Source organism: Oryzias latipes, chromosome 1 (genome assembly GCF_002234675.1).
Source record: "Oryzias latipes chromosome 1, ASM223467v1".
In the NCBI taxonomy this organism is placed as follows: Eukaryota; Metazoa; Chordata; class Actinopteri; order Beloniformes; family Adrianichthyidae; genus Oryzias; species Oryzias latipes.
Window position 1 is genome coordinate 30,973,900 of NC_019859.2, and position 20,275 is coordinate 30,994,174.

The 20,275-nt window shown below is 38.9% G+C and overlaps 1 protein-coding gene across 3 annotated transcripts in view; it reads left to right on the plus strand.

Annotated features, from left to right (window-relative positions):
• Positions 1-3,975: 3,975 nt before the first annotated feature.
• prkca (protein kinase C alpha) overlaps positions 3,976-20,275 on the plus strand; it is a 166,884-nt gene continuing 150,584 nt past the window's right edge. For 2 of the 3 annotated variants that reach the window (XM_023960405.1, XM_023960406.1), the window contains exons 1-2: positions 3,976-4,327; positions 7,097-7,128. In XM_023960405.1, the coding sequence (XP_023816173.1) occupies positions 4,161-4,327; positions 7,097-7,128 (199 nt within the window). In that variant the 5' untranslated portion in view covers positions 3,976-4,160. The remainder of the gene's footprint in view (positions 4,328-7,096; positions 7,129-20,275) is intronic. The other variant, XM_023960408.1, reaches the window with a different exon arrangement.

Sequence of the window (20,275 nt, forward strand, 5' to 3'; positions counted from 1 at the left end):
GAGTGGTTACTGACTGTTTTTACAGTTTTTACTGTTATTACAGTTTTTATTTCTGCCTTTTCAGTAACGGATGTGATTATCCTTCATGGGATTTGAAAGAACGGCAAGATTTGGTTTGATAAACTCAGTGGAATCTGTCAATATTTACCCCCTGAGATGCAGAGGCTGACCCTGAGGTCAATGAATTGTGGGTAAATGTGGCTGAAAGTTAGACTGCATAGTTTATTTCAAACAAGAGGACACTTTAAATTGATCATGACAAAAGTAACAACATCATAGAAAACGTCTGAATTAGCAAACATGAACTTAAAATGTAAAACATGTAAAACAGGAGCTCATTAAAATGAGAATCAAGCATGACATTGGAGGACTGACAGACAAAGAAAAAAAAAGCTTGCAAATGTTTTATGTAAGTGTGGGCGAGTGTTGAAAGAAATTACTGTAATGGAGAGCAGTTTTGAAGAAAACAGTCCTCTCTGTTTTTCTGGCTTATCATGCACATTTTTAATGGGACCAACATTGTTTTGATGGCTTTAATAAATCAAATTCAAACACAATGTTAGAACTATCATGATAAAAAAAACGCAAAGTGCTCACTTGTTTATTACCCCAAAGCATGCATCTTAAATGACCCTTTCAGATGAAAAAAAAAAAAAAGAAATGACCCTTTGACACAAAACGCACCTGAAACTGACTACTTTGCATTCTCTGCTTTTCTCTGTCTCTCTGAGTCCAGGCAAAGAAACCGGAATAAAATCTTAAAATTTTTGTTTGTTTACAGATCCCCCCCCTTATCTTTAATATTTATTATACATTGTTTATTTAAGGTTCAGTGCTTCCAGTTTGAATTTATTAATAATATCCCACGCTTCGCTCTGTTAGACACACGCCAAAGTCTGCGATCAGACAAATTCCATGTCTACGGACGCAGACATGAAGTATGCATAATTAATTAAAATTGAATATATTTTCACTGCTGTTGTTCACTTTAGCTATAGAACCATTTGCTATTGCAACACGTTGTCATCCTGAACTCACTGAAATCCGAGTTAGACCAACCGAGCATTGGATTTCCTTATTTGCAGATGATGTACTTTTGTTTTGGTCAAATATAAGTAAATCAATGCAGATGATTCTTGAAGTGATTAAGTTATTTAGTGAAGTGTCAGGCCACAAAACAAACAAAGCAAAATCCTCCATCTTGCTATTAAATGCAAACGAGAGGGCAAGCCTGCTGCAAGATACAATGCAATTTAATGCAGCAACACAGTTTAGGTATCTAGGAATACACATTTGACCTAATCTAGAACAATTTGTGGGAGCTAATTATGATCTCTTGATGACAGACATTCACAACTCAATTGATAGATGGATGCAATTACCAATATATCCGATTGGAAGAGTTAATACATCAAAAATGAACATATTGCCAAAGTTACTGTCAGAAGTCAGAGCTCTGTCCCCCCCTCTGGTCACCAGCGGGAACCATCTCCAGAGTACTGAATGAACTTAATTTCCCAGCAACCACAGCGTGCACTTCCTGGATGCCACACACCTGACTCTCATTCACTCACTTAATCACAGTCTAAGGACTGCACTGAGCCTCACTCAGTGTGAAGAATTGTTTCTGCCACTTGGCCTTCATTACTGAGCGGTGTATTTGGATGTAAGTTTCTGTTTCTGACTTAGTTTTCCTGCCCTGGCTCTCGCCTGGATCCTGACTACCCCTGTCTCTTCGCTGATGCTCTCATGCTCATTATTGATTCCTGCATGCCTGACCCTGATTTAGTTTTGTGGACTTTTAGCTGAGCTAATAAACCTGCTGCATTTGGAACCAGCCGCCTGCCTGTTCCTTTGACAGCTACTCTGATTTAAAAACATACTTTTACCACCTCCTCCTGGATATTTTCCCACAAATTAGAAAGTTTTTGGTATGTTTTATCTGGAAAAACCGAAAGTCAAGACTCCCTTTGTCTTTACTTTATTGAACAAGGAGGCTTAAAATGCCTAAACTTCCAGATATGACTGGGCTGCACATCTATAATGTTTTATTATACTTATCATCCCCTGCAGTGGATGGACATTGAAATTCAATGATTAAATTGGTCTCTTCCTTCCTGTAGTCCTCAAATACAAGAAAAAAGTCATTAAAACATATCAAAAACAAAGAGGATTTCATGTAATCCAGGGACGCCAGTGAAGATCACAAATCATTGAAGAAGAAAGGTTGTCTTGTGGGGTCCAGATGACCATCTGCCTCCAAGGCACGTTAACGTTGGGAGTGGGGTCATCTGGACCCCACAAGAAAAGGAAAAAATGGAAACAAGAGTTTCATTATGGAATTTGTCCACAAGATGGCGCCATAAGACTGGTTTCCTCCAGTGGACAAGGAGCCTCCTCTCCCTTCCGCCAGATCCTGTTGAGTGACATCAGCCTGAGCAGAGGGAGGAACAGGAGCGAAACCTCGTCAAGTTATTAATGGTTCATGCGTTCCTAACCGGAAACGGTGTTTTCATTTTAAAATACCAATTTTTTATTCTCAGATGTGTTCAATGCTAACAAAACCCGGAGGATTTGTGTGGATTAAAGTACTTAAACTTCTAATAAAAATTGAGCAAATTTATTTTGCAAGAATTTCCCAAAATATTGCATTTAGGATTTCATATATTCTTTATTCATCCAAACAAAGTGCAAATATTCAGATGAGTTTTTGTAATAAAGATTTAAAGATCAATGAATTAGTTGTTTTTGTGTTTTTACACTGAGGGCTGCTTTGCAGCAGCATCTGTGATGATGAACAAATGCACTTTCGTAAGCAGATGTTTAAAGTCCAGCTAATTATCATAAGTATCTGAATAAAAACCTTCAGAAATATTAGTAATACTTATTTATGGACGAATGCAATAAAAATACAGAATATTACATCACGCCCAATCTATTCTAAGGTTGGAAAATAGATTTTTTTTTAAACATATCTGTTTAAAATGATCTGTATTGGTTTTATAAGGGAAGTTAAACAATTGTCCCAGCATTTTTATTTATTTTTTGGTCAAAAAATCGACTAAATCTTCTGCAGCTCCTTGCACTGCCTATGCAGAGAGGTCAGAGGTTCCTTGTGCTGAGGATCTGGATGGAGATGCAGATTCCAGCCGGACCGGACTTCTGACCATACTATTCAAGTATTGAAAGTACTTTACGTAATTGAAAGTACTTTATTTTTATTGATTTGTGATCGGAGAATTAAATGGTGATTTTTTTTCCTAGGGGTGTAAAATCATTGTGTTAATGTGGGTTATTGTAACAATTTTATCAACTCTCCAAAATGTATGTACAATAGTGAAAATATAGTAAAACAACAATACTTTACTATTTAGAAGTTTCTTTGCTCTGTTTAGAAACAGAACAGCTTCTTGATTGCTTGGTTTGTGGTTGGACAAAAAATATCTTCCATAAGTTGCTTTGTGCTTATGACATTTTATAAACAAGTCAATCATTGTTCTATGGAGTTACCTCATATTGTTCAGGGTTAGAAAATAATTGAAAATGTTTTTTTTATGTCACTAGATAAGGCTTTAGATCTTTGTTGAAACCTTAAAAAAATATAATTAAAAAAAAGCCAAGCAAAGCATTTTTTTTTTACCGAAAAGCAAAACTTCTTCTTAAACTTAAACACTTAAACAAGAAAATGTTGTGATTAAAAATAGTACATTAAACCCCAAAGTGTTGTTTATAAAATACAATGTGATCTAAAAATTAAATAAAAAATATGAAAACTACAGGCCTTTACGCAAAAATGGACAAGATTAAGGTCACTCAAAGACCCATTTCAACTCGCACAAATCATATTTACACATTTTTGTCATTTTAAAAAATAAATAACATTTATAAAGGAAAACCAAGAAACGCTAGGTCGGACTTTTACTTTGAAGGTTTGTGACCGGATGCGGAAACGCTGAGAACGTTGCGCTTGACGGAAGCGGGGCTGTCATTTGTGTGAGTGGAACAGCCCGGTGGTATCGAGCGGGAGGGAAAGCCCTCGCATTCTGCCAGCCTTCAGCGGAGACCGTCGCTCCGCAGTCCGAGCCTCCACGCCGAAGGAAGCGCATCCCCGCGGACCGACTGACCCCGAACCCTGAGGGAGCGAAGCGTTTCAGGGAGACATGGCCGATGGAAGTTTTAACGAGTCGTCCACCGCGGACGTAGCCAACAGGTTTGCCCGAAAAGGTGCGCTGAGGCAGAAAAACGTCCACGAAGTGAAGGACCACAAGTTCATAGCCAGGTTCTTCAAGCAGCCGACTTTCTGCAGCCACTGCACCGACTTCATCTGGTAAGCCTCCCACCTCCTCCACCCCCCTGACTGCCGCCGCCTGTTGCATATCGGATAACTTCAGCCCCGCATGATGCAGCTTCAGCCTTCTGTCCCCTTCTGCACCCCCGAAAGCCTTGTTGCTCCAGACAGGAGTCAGGCTTTTCCTTGGAGCTCATCTGCGGCTCCTCTGTCCGTCTGTCCAGCGACCATGTGGGAGGAGTTCTGCTGTCACAACAGCTGGCCCCTTGTCAGTGGGAGAGAACAGAGTTTCTGCAGATTTGTCACTGCAGAAGAAGCCTGTTTCTGTCTTGAGGTCCTGATGAAGGAGTTGTCAGTTTGGTGCTTCAGTGGGGGCTGGAGCTACGCAACTGTTGAGGTGTGCAGTGCGTGGTGGGCGTGTAGACTGTTGGGTTTTGTTTCTCAGACACATGTGTAGGAAGGGATTTGCAAAGCACGGCAGACTCAACCCCCCCCCTGCATTTTTCAAGACAGATGTCAGTCTAATTTATGAACATTTTCCAAACATTCATTTTTTTTGTTCAGGGAGGAGCTGAACTTTTGTTTATGGCTTTTTCTGTTGACTGTGGGTGGTGTATTGGCCTTTATTGCTGGTGGCATGGATCATTGACAGGCTCACGTTGTGACCTTGTGGCCTCCTAAACACTACCGGTACTCCTTAGTGCAAAGAATCTGAAACGTTAACTCAAACAACAATCTCCTTTTTTTTATTTATTTTTTTGTAAAATTAGGGGGGAGCTGTTTACTGCAGCCTGGATGATTGAAAACTAGGGCTGTAATGATTCATTTTAACAACGATTCATTTCATATCCTAATTTGTGGTTGACGATATGATTTGTCAGTTTTGGTTCATTTTGGAACAATTTGATTCACTGACCTAAAATCATTTTAATATATTCAACCAGTGTGACTCAGAGATAAAGAATCAAGTGCAAATGAAAAATGAAATGGCAAATCCATTCACATTTTAGTTTCCACTGTTTTTCCACATCCAAATGTTCCAAAGGGAACATTATTAGAACATTCTAGACACTGTATGGTCACATGTCTTTACGTCATAGTATAATAAACCTACCGTGTCTCGACACAAACGGTATTTTCCATTATCAATGTAATCAATTTATTTCGTTTGTAAACTTTTTTTTTTTTGGCATAGGTCAGTTAGAGTCGATTTGATTGTAACTTGCCGCAGGCGGATCGATTTGGTTGAATGGTTGGAACATAATTGTTACACCCCTATTGAAAGTGATGCCCTCTCTGGTGCAGCTAAGAGGGTATTAATGCAGTTGGATCTCATTCATCTCCAATATCTTCCATTGAGTTCAAATCAGGGCTGCTTGTAAGAGCATCTTTATGAAAGTAGAACTATTTTAGATTTTTGATTTGAATTGGTTTATTTCAAGCAATCAAATAAGAATGGTACACAAAAACATTACAATCATCAGTTATGCATTCATACAATCAAACTTGGGGATAGTTACATAATTAATTTTAGGTTTAGGTAGGAGGGAAAAGACTGAAGCAATGGTCTCTTTGAAGAAAGAGGTTTGGTTCATAAGACAGTCAATCTTCAGGGATGGGATGGAGTAACCAGAACCTAAGAGGGTTTCATCTCCCTGCAGCATCTCAGCCAGCCTGTTCAAATGCGATGTACCCACCAGGTATGTGTGGCGCCTTCCAGAGTTTTTGAAGGCGCTCTTAGCATACGGTAATTACACTGGACTGTCGCGACCCGAGTCTGGCGCGTGTACTTGCACTTGGAAGAGGCTTATCGCAAATCGGATGAAACTTGCTTCAGGCTTTTTTCCCCCCACTGCTCTTATCCGATATTCGATAAACTTGGTGCCATATAATTCCAGCCGCACACAAACCGCAATCATTAATTTCTCCTTCGTGGTCAATTTTTCAACCGGTTAGCACTTCTGTGCTTTGAAAAATATGTCACTGCCAAATCTGAGCCCCTGATTGATCAAAGTTCAACTGGTTTAACCTTTGACATCAATGACCGACCACCCTTTCTGTACGTAGAGCCCAAAAACCGTCTTAAAAACTTGGGTAGTTTTGAATGTGAGAGTTTTGTACCAGGAACCCCAAAACCTGCATATACGTGAATTCATCAAAAGTAGTCGCCCAAAGGCGTGTTCCCGAGCCCGGTGTGAACGTAGCAAATAAAGTACTAATGGAATCAACTGGACATGCTTGGTGGCTTGTTGCAGGGTCGATGATGAAAAAACTTCTTTTCACACAGCAGGTCGTGTTTGTGGAGCTCAGGGCTGCAGGATTTTCTTTGTATAAATGTTTCAGCAGAAGCTGCAGGATGTTTGTTGGAATTCCTGCCAAGATCCTGACTACCGTGCATCAAGTGTGAAGCACGGAGGTGGAAGGATGATGATTGGGTCTGGCATGGCAGTCAGTGAACATGAACTTCCCTGTATACAAAAAGAAGTGAAACCAGCTATTAAACATTAGTAACACAGTCAATATGAGTCTTCTGGAAGTGTCTATGTAATCATCCAAGACACACATCATACAAGGAAGTGATTACTAACCGTTAAATCACGAGGTTTTGATAGTTTTAGAGAGCTTTTTCATTTGTTGAGTTAGTGTAACAAATACCTCGATATCTTATCTGTTTTTCCTAGAATGAACTGCAAGGAGGCTGTACTTTTTCAGAAAGCTTTGTAACATTTAGCAGTGTGTCCTTGGAATGAAAGAGAAACGCTGCCTGATGTGAGCATGCTCCAATCAGTGTCTTCTCTCTTTTCACAGGGGCTTTGGAAAGCAAGGATTTCAGTGCCAAGGTAAGAACAACAACGTACAACATATGTGTGTTTGCACCTCTTTGCATTTAGTGCTTTGTGCGAGTGTGAACAATAAAGTCTGCACCTTCTTTTTTTCTAGCATTCATTCATTTTCTTCATGTGTTAACACTGAAGGCCGTGTCTCACAGCCTCTATGTACGTTTTGCACATATGGCACGGATAAAAATGGGTCTGAAGTGAATATATACGTGGAAAAAAGTGAAAAAAGTTGTGGTCTGTGTTAAATTTTCACAGATGTGTCACGAATGATCCACGTTAAAACCATAAAAGAAGTATGAATGAACCAAACAAAGAACACGTGAATGCATGTAAAAGCCAAATCTGGCCCAAAATTGACTGAAATTCCCTGGGATGAAACCCGGAAAACACAACAATGCGTGATTATTGCGCTGTTTATATGTACGCCGTATACGCGTTATAAAAACTTTTCATCGGCGGAATGCGTAAAAAGTCAGTTAGACATACATAGAATGGTCAGGGAAAGCTACAAATGTCCGTATACATCTTGCAAAAATCACGCACAATTGCGTAAGATTCACGTAATAAATGCATGTAAACTATGTAAAATACACGTAAACTGCGTGATTTTCAACCGACCAAAAATCTGAACAGCTAAACACCAAATTCACGTAAAGACCCGTCGGCCGAAACCTTTGACGGACATCTGCCTACATCGACGAATGACGAACGTAAGAAACGGCTATGAATTGCTAATGTAACGCATGAAATACGAAAGACCGGAATTTCGTACCAGGAAAATGCACAAAATGTAAGAAGCGGCTGTGTGACACGGCCTCTAGTCACATTTCTGTTTTGTGTTTGGTAGTTTCAGGTTCTTTTCTTGATATTTATAAATTTAATAAGTAAAGGTGCATACCCAGTTTTGGGCGCTTTTCTTTAATACCATTTCATGATTTGTAGGATGGAATAACCACAATAACCACAAAACCCACCATGAGTGGATCATCAAGCCCCACGACACACAAATGTTCAGGATGTTCTTCAAAATCTAGATACCTCTTTAAAAAGGGATTATGGGATTACTTTACTGCTTCCTGTGAGAACACAAGCAGTTTGTATGATTTTGTCGCCTGCTGTTTAAGCAAGATTGCAGTTTGTTTTGAATTTAGACATGTCTGTACTTTAGAGCGTCTTTCAACAGTGGAAACTTTTCAAAGACCCACTTTCGATCTACTTTCAAAGCCTTCTTAGTGGTCTTTTAGTTACGGTTATGCCGTTTTTTTTAGCCAAAATGAATAAGACGGTGGGGTTTCTAGGACATAGTTTCTGCAGAGCGGCAGGAGTTCATCAGACGTTTGCTTCTGAGTTGTGGGCGGGACCGTTAGCTAGCAGTAAGCGATTGTAAGCGTTGATTAGTTGGTTAAACTCTGTGTAAAACCTTCAAGTCCTGCAGAAGTTGGGCTGATTTCTCCACAGGTTTCATGGGTTTTAGGAACCAAAACCCCAGCTTATGTACAAAAAAATAATCAAATTAGTTAAACAGTGAGCCCAGAATCTATATTCTATGAACGTTTCATATTTGTAATAAATTTATGGAAATGAATATACTTTTCCATGATCATTTTTGAAAGGATATGGTTGTTATTCTGCACGTATGTAGCTATCTGGCTTGTTCTTTCTTCTCAAACTTGGGTGAAAGGGGAATATGTTGTGCTGAAGTGCCTGCTGGCAAAGGTATTAAATTAGTGGATGACTGATTGTTTGGGATTAAAGAGTCAAAATTGAAATGGACTAAATGATGTGATTAGAAATGCTCCTATTGAAGTTGCTCACTGTAGCAGGAGGCGGTCTCTCTGTTGGAAACTTGGCTTTTAATCTTAATGATTCAGAATGACCTTTGTTCAGGCTGAAATAGACAGAGGTGCAGGCTGAATCTTCACTGCAGTTTAGTCTAAACACTATTTGGTGGTGTATTCCGAAGCATTGGCCTTAGGGATGACTTGACAAGGACAGGCACATTAGCCCGAGTCCACATGTAAATCCGTGTTTTCCTCTTGGGCACGGCTGCCAACGATTACCTTCCCACGCTTGTGCGTGATCTCCTCTCACAGACTTGAGATGCAGCCTCTTCGGAGGCCTTTAGCACCTGCTTGAAGCTGGGCTCCAGATGAGTCAGTCCAAGGTGCCAGAGTGTTGACAGCCAAACATGTTTATGCATATGCTGACATTATCCGCAGCATGTCCGTCAAGGCTGTCCACGGCCGCTGAAGTCATTCTCCATTGTTCGGTGCAGGCGATTGAAGGAACACCTCAGAGACACCAAGAACACTTTGGGGATTTATCCTCTGCTCCCTTGAATGCTTCCTGTCTAAGCACAAAGCTTGGATCTGGACCCGCTGCATAAGTAATGGCTTGGCTTCATCACGATGGAGGTATTCAAAGAGACGAAGATTTCCATTTCATAACCACTGCTCAGCCATCAAATATTAAACTTTAAATCCCATGAAATGAGGATCATATTTTCCAGCAGGGATGGTGTGCCTCTAAGTCATTATTTGACAAAGTGTTAACCTGGAGACTGGCATTTCTATAACTAGAGTGACATTTTATTTTAAGCCCTGTAAATGTCTCTTCTAGGATGGGCTGCTTTCTATTATGCTGTCTAAAGGAGTTGACTGAATAGTGAGCTAAATCTGGATGGTCACACACACACTTATACAAGTTTATACCTAAAGTACTCTAATTGGAAACAGCGACGAGCTTTATTGGTTTGTTTTTCTGGGTTTAAAAAAAAAAAAATTCAAAAACGGATTGATCCAAACTTAAGCTTCAGTATGATGACTTCTTGTGTTTTTGAAGGTTTACCGGCCAGTTTTAAATGAATACATTTGATGGAAAACTGCAATAAAAAACTGAATAGCAGGTTAGAAATAGTACTATTATTTGATAATAATACTGTATGGGGATGGGAGGAAGTAACTATGTCCACATTCTGACTATTTTACAGGCAAAATGTTGATACAAAATAACTGCAGTGAAATACTCAATGCTCAAACAGTAAACTACGTTTGTAGATTTTATCTGCATTGGCTACATTTTTCACTGGAGTCTTGTTACAAGTGTCTGGCATGGTGCCTTTCTGCAACAGAGTGTCTCAAATCACCATTTAGACGAAGCTGTTAAGACAGCCAGCCCGTTTGGACTATTGTCACTCAACCGATGCTACATTCAGATCATGATAAGATCAAGCGTCTGCGGAGAACTTCAAAGTGGGGTTTATTTTGGCTTTCGTTACATGAAGTTCTCATTTATCAAGGTTTAATCCAGGAGTTAATCCCCTCCGGTGACCTGTATTATGTCAGTCATCTGAACAACAAGGGTGTCAGCGATGTTTTAGGGCTTGGAGAAACCTGCACTGATTTCTCTGGTATCCATGATTTCTGAGGGAAACCAAAGAAATAAACACTGGAAAATCCTCTGTCCCTTTATCCAGGTACTTGTCTTTTGAACGGTCAGAGTCTTTATTATGCCAGAAGGCTTTTGAAAAGCACTGATTTTCCTGCACAGGAAACCCGGTTCGTCCAATCATCTGCCCTAGATCAGAAAAATCAGGTGTTCGCTTTATGTGATATTTAAAAATCAAACTATTTGGGAAACTCAGTTGTTAGCTGGTCATGTTAAGGATATGTGAGCGCTTTATTTGTCTTTTCAAATTCTGGTTGCTTGGCCCACACTCTATATGAAGCCTGGTTCAGCAGCAGTGTCAAGAAAAAGCAGATTATCCATCAAGCCAAGGGCGGCAGGTAAAACATAGATGTGTTTTGATTAGGATGAAAAGCCCTCTATCCAAATCCAAAGAATCACACAAAATTTGAAAAATGTCCTTTTTGTTTAATGTGGTGAAGTAAACCAGTCAAAGCACCAGTTGATAATAAACAGGCAGAAAAATAGAGGGCTTAGTTCCATGTAGATGCTGTCTCAACCCAAAAACTGCCACAAAATATGACATCAGGCACTAACTTTACGATGTAAAATATATGTGGCTTCTTTTATGTTTAAAGTCCAACTCTGATCGGTCTTTTGATTATGATTGTGCTGTTCTTTTAAATCCAAAATCAAAAAAATGTGTTGTTTTCTGGGACTTAGTTTTTGCAGAGCAGCAAGAGTTCATTCAAAACTCACCTCTGAGTTGTGGGCGGGACCATCGGCGGAGTAAGCCGTTCATCATCCCTTTGTTTACTATCTCTCCCGCTGGTTTACCTCAAAATCCCAAGCTAGCATTTGTGGTGCCACTGAAATGGCAAGCGATATTGAAGTTGTACGATTTTGAGCCAGACGTTTGCTCAGACGAGGAAAACAAAGATGTTCATGAATCAATTTGTTTACACCCATCGCGATTTGAATAAACAAAAACTCAATAACATAATTTTGATATTTTCTTTATGTCCTCCATCGTAAGAAAAAGGCTACAAGAACACGTTAAAAACTGTCTGGCTTGACCAAACAAAACACAATATTTGAATAATTTTATTACCAAGTGTATTTACTGTAAACTGCGTTTTTAATTTGTTATCTTGTTGATCTTTAATGAGATTAAATGAAGTAGTATTTAATATAGAAGGCTTTATGGTTCTCTGAATCAAAGGTTTGGGATCTTTAGTTGCAGAATCATCCAAATGTTTTCCTTTTTGTTGGGTCCGTTGCCTCGTGGGAATGCAGAAAGCAGAAAATGGGGATGTTTGCGACTAATAGTCAGTGGTGCACTTCTCTCGTCTCCAGCATTTGTAAGCTGGAGCATGAAGCCATTAGTGGGGGCACTGCTGTCTCCCAGCATTGATCCTTTCTGGAATTTTAATAGTAACTTCTGACTATCTAATACTTGCAGAGCTTGTTGTTTGAAGCAGTGCCTTCAAGCACTTTCCAAAAAATTCATTGTCCTCTCACGTTTGTTTATAATGGCATTGAATGTGAAATCAAGGCAACTTTAACTCTGCAGACCATCTGTTCTTAATAACAAGTCAATTTCTTTTAAAACAAATATTAAAGACAAGAGATTAAAGTACTTTTTTTACTTATGTCAGCATCTGAAGACTATCTTTATGATCCAGTTTTCCCAAGGGAAAGCTATCTCCCACGATGTAGAGTCTGCGCAAGCAAACTGAATCCTCAGTTGATTGGAGTTCAAAGTTTGTCAAGAAAGTCTAGAGTTGTGTCCATAATGAAGTCAGTCTTTTTTACTAATAAAGTTTTGTATTGGTTTATTGGCAGATCCTTGTTGACAGAGTTCTGTCTAGAACATTGCATTTTCTCAGATGTCTGTATAAGTTAATAAGCTCTATACCCAAAGAAACCCAATTTCCTGACAGAAAAAGTGGTAATGTCGAGATAGACATAAAAAGGAGTTTAAATTTAAAAAAAGACCAACAATTTATCATCACAGGGATTACTTTAATCCACCTGTTTCTTTGGGTAGCTATGTCTTAAGTTTTTTTCCACCACTACACTGCACACTGCATTTCTAGAGATTGAATGGCTGTTCAGAGAGTGCAGTCAACACAGTTTAGCTCTTGATTTAAAGACTTTTTTCATATTGGTTTGAGTCAGGATTATTTTATTCAATGTTTCTTCACAATATATTTATAAAGATGGTATAAAAGTTAATTAAAATCAAGAAAATCCAGATAAGGATTTCAACTGAAGCTGAGCACAATTATGACTGGGTTTAAAGGATAAAAACCAACCAATCAATCAATCGACCAATATGTAATTGATATTTCAGTTGTTGGGGTCGCAGAGAACCCTAACCCATGCAGCCACTGTTGGGCAAAGGCAGGGGAACACCCTGGGCGGTTTGTCAGTCCATTGCAGAGCCAGAGTCTAGTTGTGAACTTGTGTATCAAAACTTAATCGATTTTGAGAGAGATACCCAGCATTAAGCACAATTACATATTTGAGAAGACGGATATAAAAAAAATGACTGTAAGTCAGTCAATGTCAGCTGAGTGACCCTGCGTTATGCACTGTGATGCCCTTTTAATTCCCTGAGCATTTTCATTATCCTTCACATATTTTGGGAAGTAAAATGTACATTTTCCTTCACACAAATGTCAAATTGATGATGTTTTTATTTTAAGTGCTAAATATGTTCCATTACTATTGCTATTGTCCTAAAAGCATGGTTAGATAAGACGGTGTTTTAGCTACGCATAAAATCCCAGCATTCCTGGGATTCTAATAAGCCCTAGCCTTCAGTCGACCACCATTCAACATCTGTTGGTTTATCTGTGCCATTGCAGTGACCCTGTTTCTGTTTGAGCCTTCTAACTGCTTTGATGGTAACGGCTTGCTTGTCCCTTTTGCCTTCTCTTTACTGGTTCTTTTTATCTATGACCAGCTACATGGCTGTGTCTTTCCCCCTCTTTATCTTCAAACATCATAAATCAATATATCTTAATTTACATGTTATCAGCGAAACGTTTGAGTTATCTGAAATATCGTGACTTTGTTGAAGGTTTCACAAACTGATAGATTTATTAAATGTTTTTAGGGCAGAAATACTGAGGTGTCGTCTCTGTGTGTTTGTGTGTGAGCATGTGAGGAGACAGAAAACGACGGTGCCAGGGTTCTGCAGAGGCTATAAATAGAGCGGCTTGGTGGTCCCCTTAAGATACACACCACTATGCATCACATAAACCTTCTGTTTATAGAAAACACTCCTTCTGTCTTTGTGGATAGACCCATTTGCATTTCTAGAATGCTTCGTCTGCGAGGATTGAGCACTTTAGTTTGGTTTTTCTGTTGTGTTTTGGGGTTTCGGTCATGTTCTGTTTGCTGTTTTCTCCCTGTCAGTCACGCCAGGTTTTGGTTGCCAATCCTCCACAGCTGTCTTGGTTTCAGTTAATTGACCCTCAATCTATCTAAGTGTCTGATTTTTCAGTTCTTCATCGTCAGGTCATCCGGTTTGTCATTCTTTTGTTGCTCCCTTGGTTTTGAAGTTTATTTATTAAATGTTTAAAATTCTGTCACAATGCATTTTGGGTCCTGACATCGTCTGAGGGCAAATGTGCTCCAATCAGATATAGCATTGGCGGAAAGGAGGGATTCTGTGAAAAAAAATATGCCACAATATTAAGTCACAGAAATGACTTAAGTGCCTGTAGTTGGAATTAGGCCTCCCCAGTAAATAACAAATTTATTATTGTTGCGATATCAAGCTGTGCAATGTGCATATTGCAAAAGATGTCAAAAATTGCAATAAATGGTTACCTTAAATGTGGCAAAACAGTCTTATAAAACAACTTGAGGTATTTAACAAATCAAATAAATCCCTTTATGTTTTTAACCAATCGGATGGACCTCTATTATGTAAGATGCTTGCCTCCTATGTAGAGGAGGGTCATTTGGACTGTAACGTAAGGTATTTTGACTCTTATTTAAATTAAACTGTTGCAGTGATATGGAAATGATGTTATTGTTTGTTTTGCTATTTGTTAATGTATTACAAGTAATCGTCATCGCAATATTGATATCATTATAATCGCAAGTTTTCTTCGTATCGCGCAGCCCTAGTTGGAATCCTTGTTTGGTTTGAACTATTGTGTAGTCTTCATTGAAGTATTCACATTTGCACACAGTAGAATAATTGGAGATCAGTCTAATGGCCTCTTAAGACATGTGACGTGCATTTAAATGGTAGGATAGGATAGAAACAATCGAAGACTATTTGACCGGTGCTGCTAAAAGCTGAAAGACCGGATAGCCAATAAATAATGGATAAAGAATCTGTACAATGCCTAATTAGCATCTGACAGCTCCAGATCACATAAAGAGGTGATTGTACAACTCTAGAACATTGAGAAAACATTCTGTGAAAGGCCTCATGTCCTTGGTTAACTACTGGTTTCCAAAATGCATGTAAAAAGATAAACAACCTCTATAAACAATGCCCCAAACAGAGGTCAAGTGAAGCTGAAATGAATAGTGCAAACCATATAAGAATAAACTATCTGAAATCATACTACATAGTCAAAAAGTGTATTTCAATAATCTACCAAACGAAAATAAAAGCAATGTCATTAATAAAGGGACATAAAACAGAACATACCCAGATGATTTTGATGATGAGGGGCATGAAGGGGCAAAACTATAACATTCTTGAAGTAGAAAATGGCTTCAATACCCATTTAGTAGATGTGAGTCCAGACTTGGCATCTGAAATTCCAAAGTGCGAATCATAAAGATCCCAAACAGAATCCTTCTTTTTGATGTGAACTAAAGCAAGCTGATACCAACCGCAAATTGTAGATACAGTTGTGGTAAAAAGAAATAAATAAATGTGATAAATAGCGTTTCTAAGCCCCTGACACACATATGTAACTTATCATTGCAAAGTTGGAAATTCCCAAAACAATAAAAATTGCAAAAGTAATCCCAATACATAAGAGCAGAGAAAAACTCCTCAAGGTATAGACCTGTATCTCTCCATCCATAATTTAAAAAAATCTGAGAAAAATATTCAATAATAAATTATAAACTTTATTGAAAAACATTGCATTTTAAATGAAAGTCAGTATGGTAATCTGTGAAGCGCTTAGTTTAGGTTGATAAAGCAGCGAGACGTGACTATTTTAAAAAGGATCCAGATAGAACTTGAGGATAAACCTGGTGGACTTACAGCAGCAACGGAAAGTTTAATGAATTGTGTTGATTTGGAGATGGTGTCATTAGACACTGACTACACTAAGACCCTGATGCTATGCTAATGAGCTGTTCTGTGTGTTGCTAGAATGCGACCATTAACTTGGTTTGTTGGACAATATTTTCACAGACCAGACTTTGAAGACCAACTCCCATGATTATTGTGTTTTTGGTGCTTTTTGCATGTTCTCGTAGCATTTTTTTCATCATGGAGGACTTACACTTACACTTTATTAGGCAAACCTGTACAATTGCCTGTTAACGGAGATTTCTAATTAGCCAACCACATGACAGCAAGTCAAAGCATTTAGGCATGTAGACATGGTTGAGACAATCTGCTGCAGTTCAAAGCGAGCATCAGAATGAGGAAGAAAGGTGACTGAAGGGAGGATTTCAGAAAACCCTGATCTACTGGGATTTTCACCCACAACCCGCTCTAGGGTTTACAGAGAACCCTTTGAAAAGAGAAAATATCCAGTAAGCAGCAGTTCTGTGGGCGGAAATGCCTTGTTGAAGCCAGAGGTCAGAGGAGAATGGCCAAACTGGTTCCAGCTGATAGAAAGACAACAGGAACCCAAAGAACCACTGGTTCCAACTAAGGTCTGCAGACGAAAATTTCTGAAAGCACAACACGTCCAACCTTGAGGCAGATGGGCTACAGCAGCAGAAGAGGGTGTGACTCCTGTCAGCTAAGAACAGGAAACTGAGGCTACAATTCACACAGACTCACCAGAACTGGACAATAGAAGATTGATAAAACGTTGTCTGGTCTGATGAGTCTCCATTTCTGCTGCCACATTCGGATGGTAGGGTCAGAATTTGGCCACAGCAACGTTAAAACATGGATCCATTCTGTCTTGTATCAATGGAGCAACGGCTGGTGGTGGTGGTGTCATGGTGTGGGGGAAATTTTCTTGTCACACTTTGAGCCCCTTAGTACCTTGTCAGCATGGTTATAAGTATTTTGGCTCAATCTGACCTGGAAACAATTATCCACACATTTATTTCTTCTCGTTTATATTACTGCAACTCTCTTTTTACCTGTTTTAACAAACGTTCCCTAAACCGTCTTCAGCTTTTCCAAAACTCTGCAGCAAGGCTTTTAACAGGAACCAGTAAACTGACTCACATCATTCCTCTGTTTTCTGCTTTACATTGGTTACCAGTCAAATATCGAATTGATTTTAAAATTCTACTTTTAGTTTTTAGAGCCTTGCATGGTCTAGCTCTGACGTAGATATCTGACCTTTTAACCCCGTTCTCTTCATGCCCAATCCTTGAGGTCTTCAACCATGATCTTTAAACCGTTCCAAAAACTGGCTTTAAGATGAGAGGAGATCTCTTGTTCGTCTTTGGAACTCCCTCCCATTGTCGTTGCGTCAGATTGACTCCGTTGAGTGTTTTAAATCTCATGTCAAGACATTTTTATTCAGGAGAGCTTTTGTTTATTTTAGTCCTTGTTTTATTAGGTATTACTGTGTTTTGTTTTATTATTATTATTATTATGTATTTTATTACTTCTTTGTGTTTTGATATGATTTTATTCTCCTTTTGTAAAGCACTTTTTCATTTGTTCTGGGTAAAGTGCTGTACAAATAAAGATATTCTGTTCTGTTCTATTCTATTCTATTCTATTCTATTCTATTCTATTCTACACCCCACAGCCTACCTGAGTATTGTTGGTGACCATGTCCATCCCCTTATGACCACAGTCTTCCATCTTCTGATGGCTACTTCAAGCAGGATAGGTTGGCTATTTGTGCCATCTTTTCATTTCAAAGTGCAACTAGAAATTTCTCTGAAAACCTTTAAAGTTAAAACACTGGAAAAATTGGAGTGTTGTGAAACTTTTGTCAAACTACCGTCTTTCTCCACAGTGAGTTTTTTTTCCTTTTTTCCTGAATTTTTCTCCTGTCTAAGTAGAAGGGCTTTGATGGTGCAGTTTACGCAGAGGATGTTATCAAAAATCAGTGTTTTTACCCCCCCCCCCCCCCCCAAAAAAAAAAAAAAAAAAAAAAGTGAAGTTGTATGTTTAGGATTCTGGTGAAAGCCTCCCACCTCTTTCCCGGTTTTACTGCAATCAATTCAGAGCAGCTGCAATAAGATTAGACTAATCCATCATGGCGACCTGCATTATTTATCGCCTTAATTCCCATTTAGCATTTGGAGGAAATGCTGTGTCTTCTCCAAAAAGGGGCTGAGAAGTTCTAATGGGTTTGGCCATGTATAATGTTCGTTATGTTGAGATACTATATTTTTTTGCCCTGAGAGACTTCTGAAGATATAAATAATGTATTAATACAAAGTGTTGTCTTTTAAATCTCCAATCTAATTTCTCTGGGAAACATATGAGTATTCTGAAACATGTTGTTGTGCCTTCTCTGCAGTCCATCTCTTCATGCTTCTGAATTTGTACTAGTTTTCTCTCTGTAGCTCCATAGAGACCTCCAGCACAGATTAGTGCAAATCTGTTTGTGTTTAGCACAGGATAGCCCCCTCCCTTACAGGGGATGCACCCTCTGAGACTTGCATCTCATGGGACTGCAGAGCTCTGCTCACCTCCTGTTTGCATGCTGTCATGATGTAGACCAAATCTGCGTCACAGTTTGATAAAGGAATCTTTATCACCAAGGAAAGGGACCAACTGGGTAATCGCAGGTGGGATGACGCACAGGCTCCTATGGATGTGTTTGCATCAGATGGAAATCCGAGTTCTCTGACTTACATTTCCAATGAAAAACCATATCTTCTGAAATTACAAGTTTCTGAGTTGATTATCTTTAACTTTGACAACTGAAATCTTCTTATCATAAAGGAAAACCCCTTAATCTAACTGTAATTGAAATTCCATGCTTATCTGCCCCATCTCTGATGGTTTACACAAAATCCTACTGGGATTGTTTTCATACTTGCAGTTTTTTTTTGCATTAAATATTTTATTGTTTGTCATAGGAACGACTGTAAAACCTTATTTTTTTTCCCAAAATCCAGTGAACTTTTTAAATGATTTTTCAAATTCTAAAAAACTTCTTTACCACAGTCAGTAGTCAGCAAAAAATAAAAACAGATCCATTACTCACTTAGACAAAGGAGTTCTGCTACATGAGTTAAGTCCACACTCTCTGTGTCTCTTGATAAATAGCAGACATTTGCACTGAAAGCATTACCCGTGAGGGAGTAAGTAGAAAACAAATTCCCTGCTCCAGTTTTGTGCAACCTTTTGTTTTGAAATCTTTAGCTCTTTAAAGGGCATAAATCATGCAATATTAACTTTTTGAGTTCCTAAGTCTATTATAATGTAAATTCCTGACAAAAACCAACCTCAAAGTGATATTTTGATCCATTTGTGGATTTCTGAGTGTTCCTCTCCAGCCCTGATCTCTGAGCACCAGCCATCCCCTATCCACAAAAATGACTGGGTTCTCACATTGTGACATCACAAAGTGAGGAACAGCCCCTTCCAGGAAGAGTCTGCGCTGCTAGCCCCGCCCCCAGGCTAACACAGACATACACACTCACACACTGTGGAGCTAGCGGTGATTGGCTAATCTCTTTTATTTTATATGCACAATAAGAACATCCATCTTTGTAAAAATTTGGATTTTGTTTTTTTTGTGGGCGAAATGCAGACACACTGCCGAGGCCAGTTCTAGGGTGACGTCATTAAATGGGCGTCACCCACAAGGAGCGAAAGGCGGGGCAGCTGAGCGCAAGTGGATTTCAGTTGAGAGCGTCCAGATATGCTTTAGTTAGCCACAAAGTGACACACTCATCTTTCACTTTGGCTTGTTAAAAAAAAGTTATAAATATTTCTTTGTAACTGCATAGTGTTGTGACAGACTTGTCATTTTTATTATATTCACCTCACCATATAAAATGTCTTTATTTTATCGTTGAAAATATTAGGAATAGTCGGAAACCTTTGGAAGTATTTCACTTGTGACTGCCACTGAACTAGTAATATAGCACAAAAAAATGCTTCTACAAAATGCATTTAATGATGTAAACATTTTCTGTTTGGCTCAGCTTTAATACATGCCAGACATATAGCAGCATGAAATGATAATTGAAGTATTTCTAACAAAGACAAATGTCTTCGAACAGGGCTGTCTGTGTAAATGACCACTCAAGGATAACTACCATCTCACAAAAAAACATTACATATATTTAAAATAAATGCTCTCTATTTAGCAATCAATTATCAAAATGACAGAAAACAACATGGGCCTGCTGGAGACTGTTTTAAAACCAGGGATCCTTTGATATTTTAGAAACCTAATTGTGACGGATTTTCTTTACTTAGTTTGTTTTATTCAAGAAGCAACAGTTCCTTTTCCATGTGGTTTTCAGTCGGTCCGACTATGCACCAATCCCATATTCCTAACTGGAGCACATGGAAGACCGCATTACAGCTTTCGCCCAAACTTTTCCAAAGTTTCCTACAGGAGGTCTGCACATTTTGGTGTGG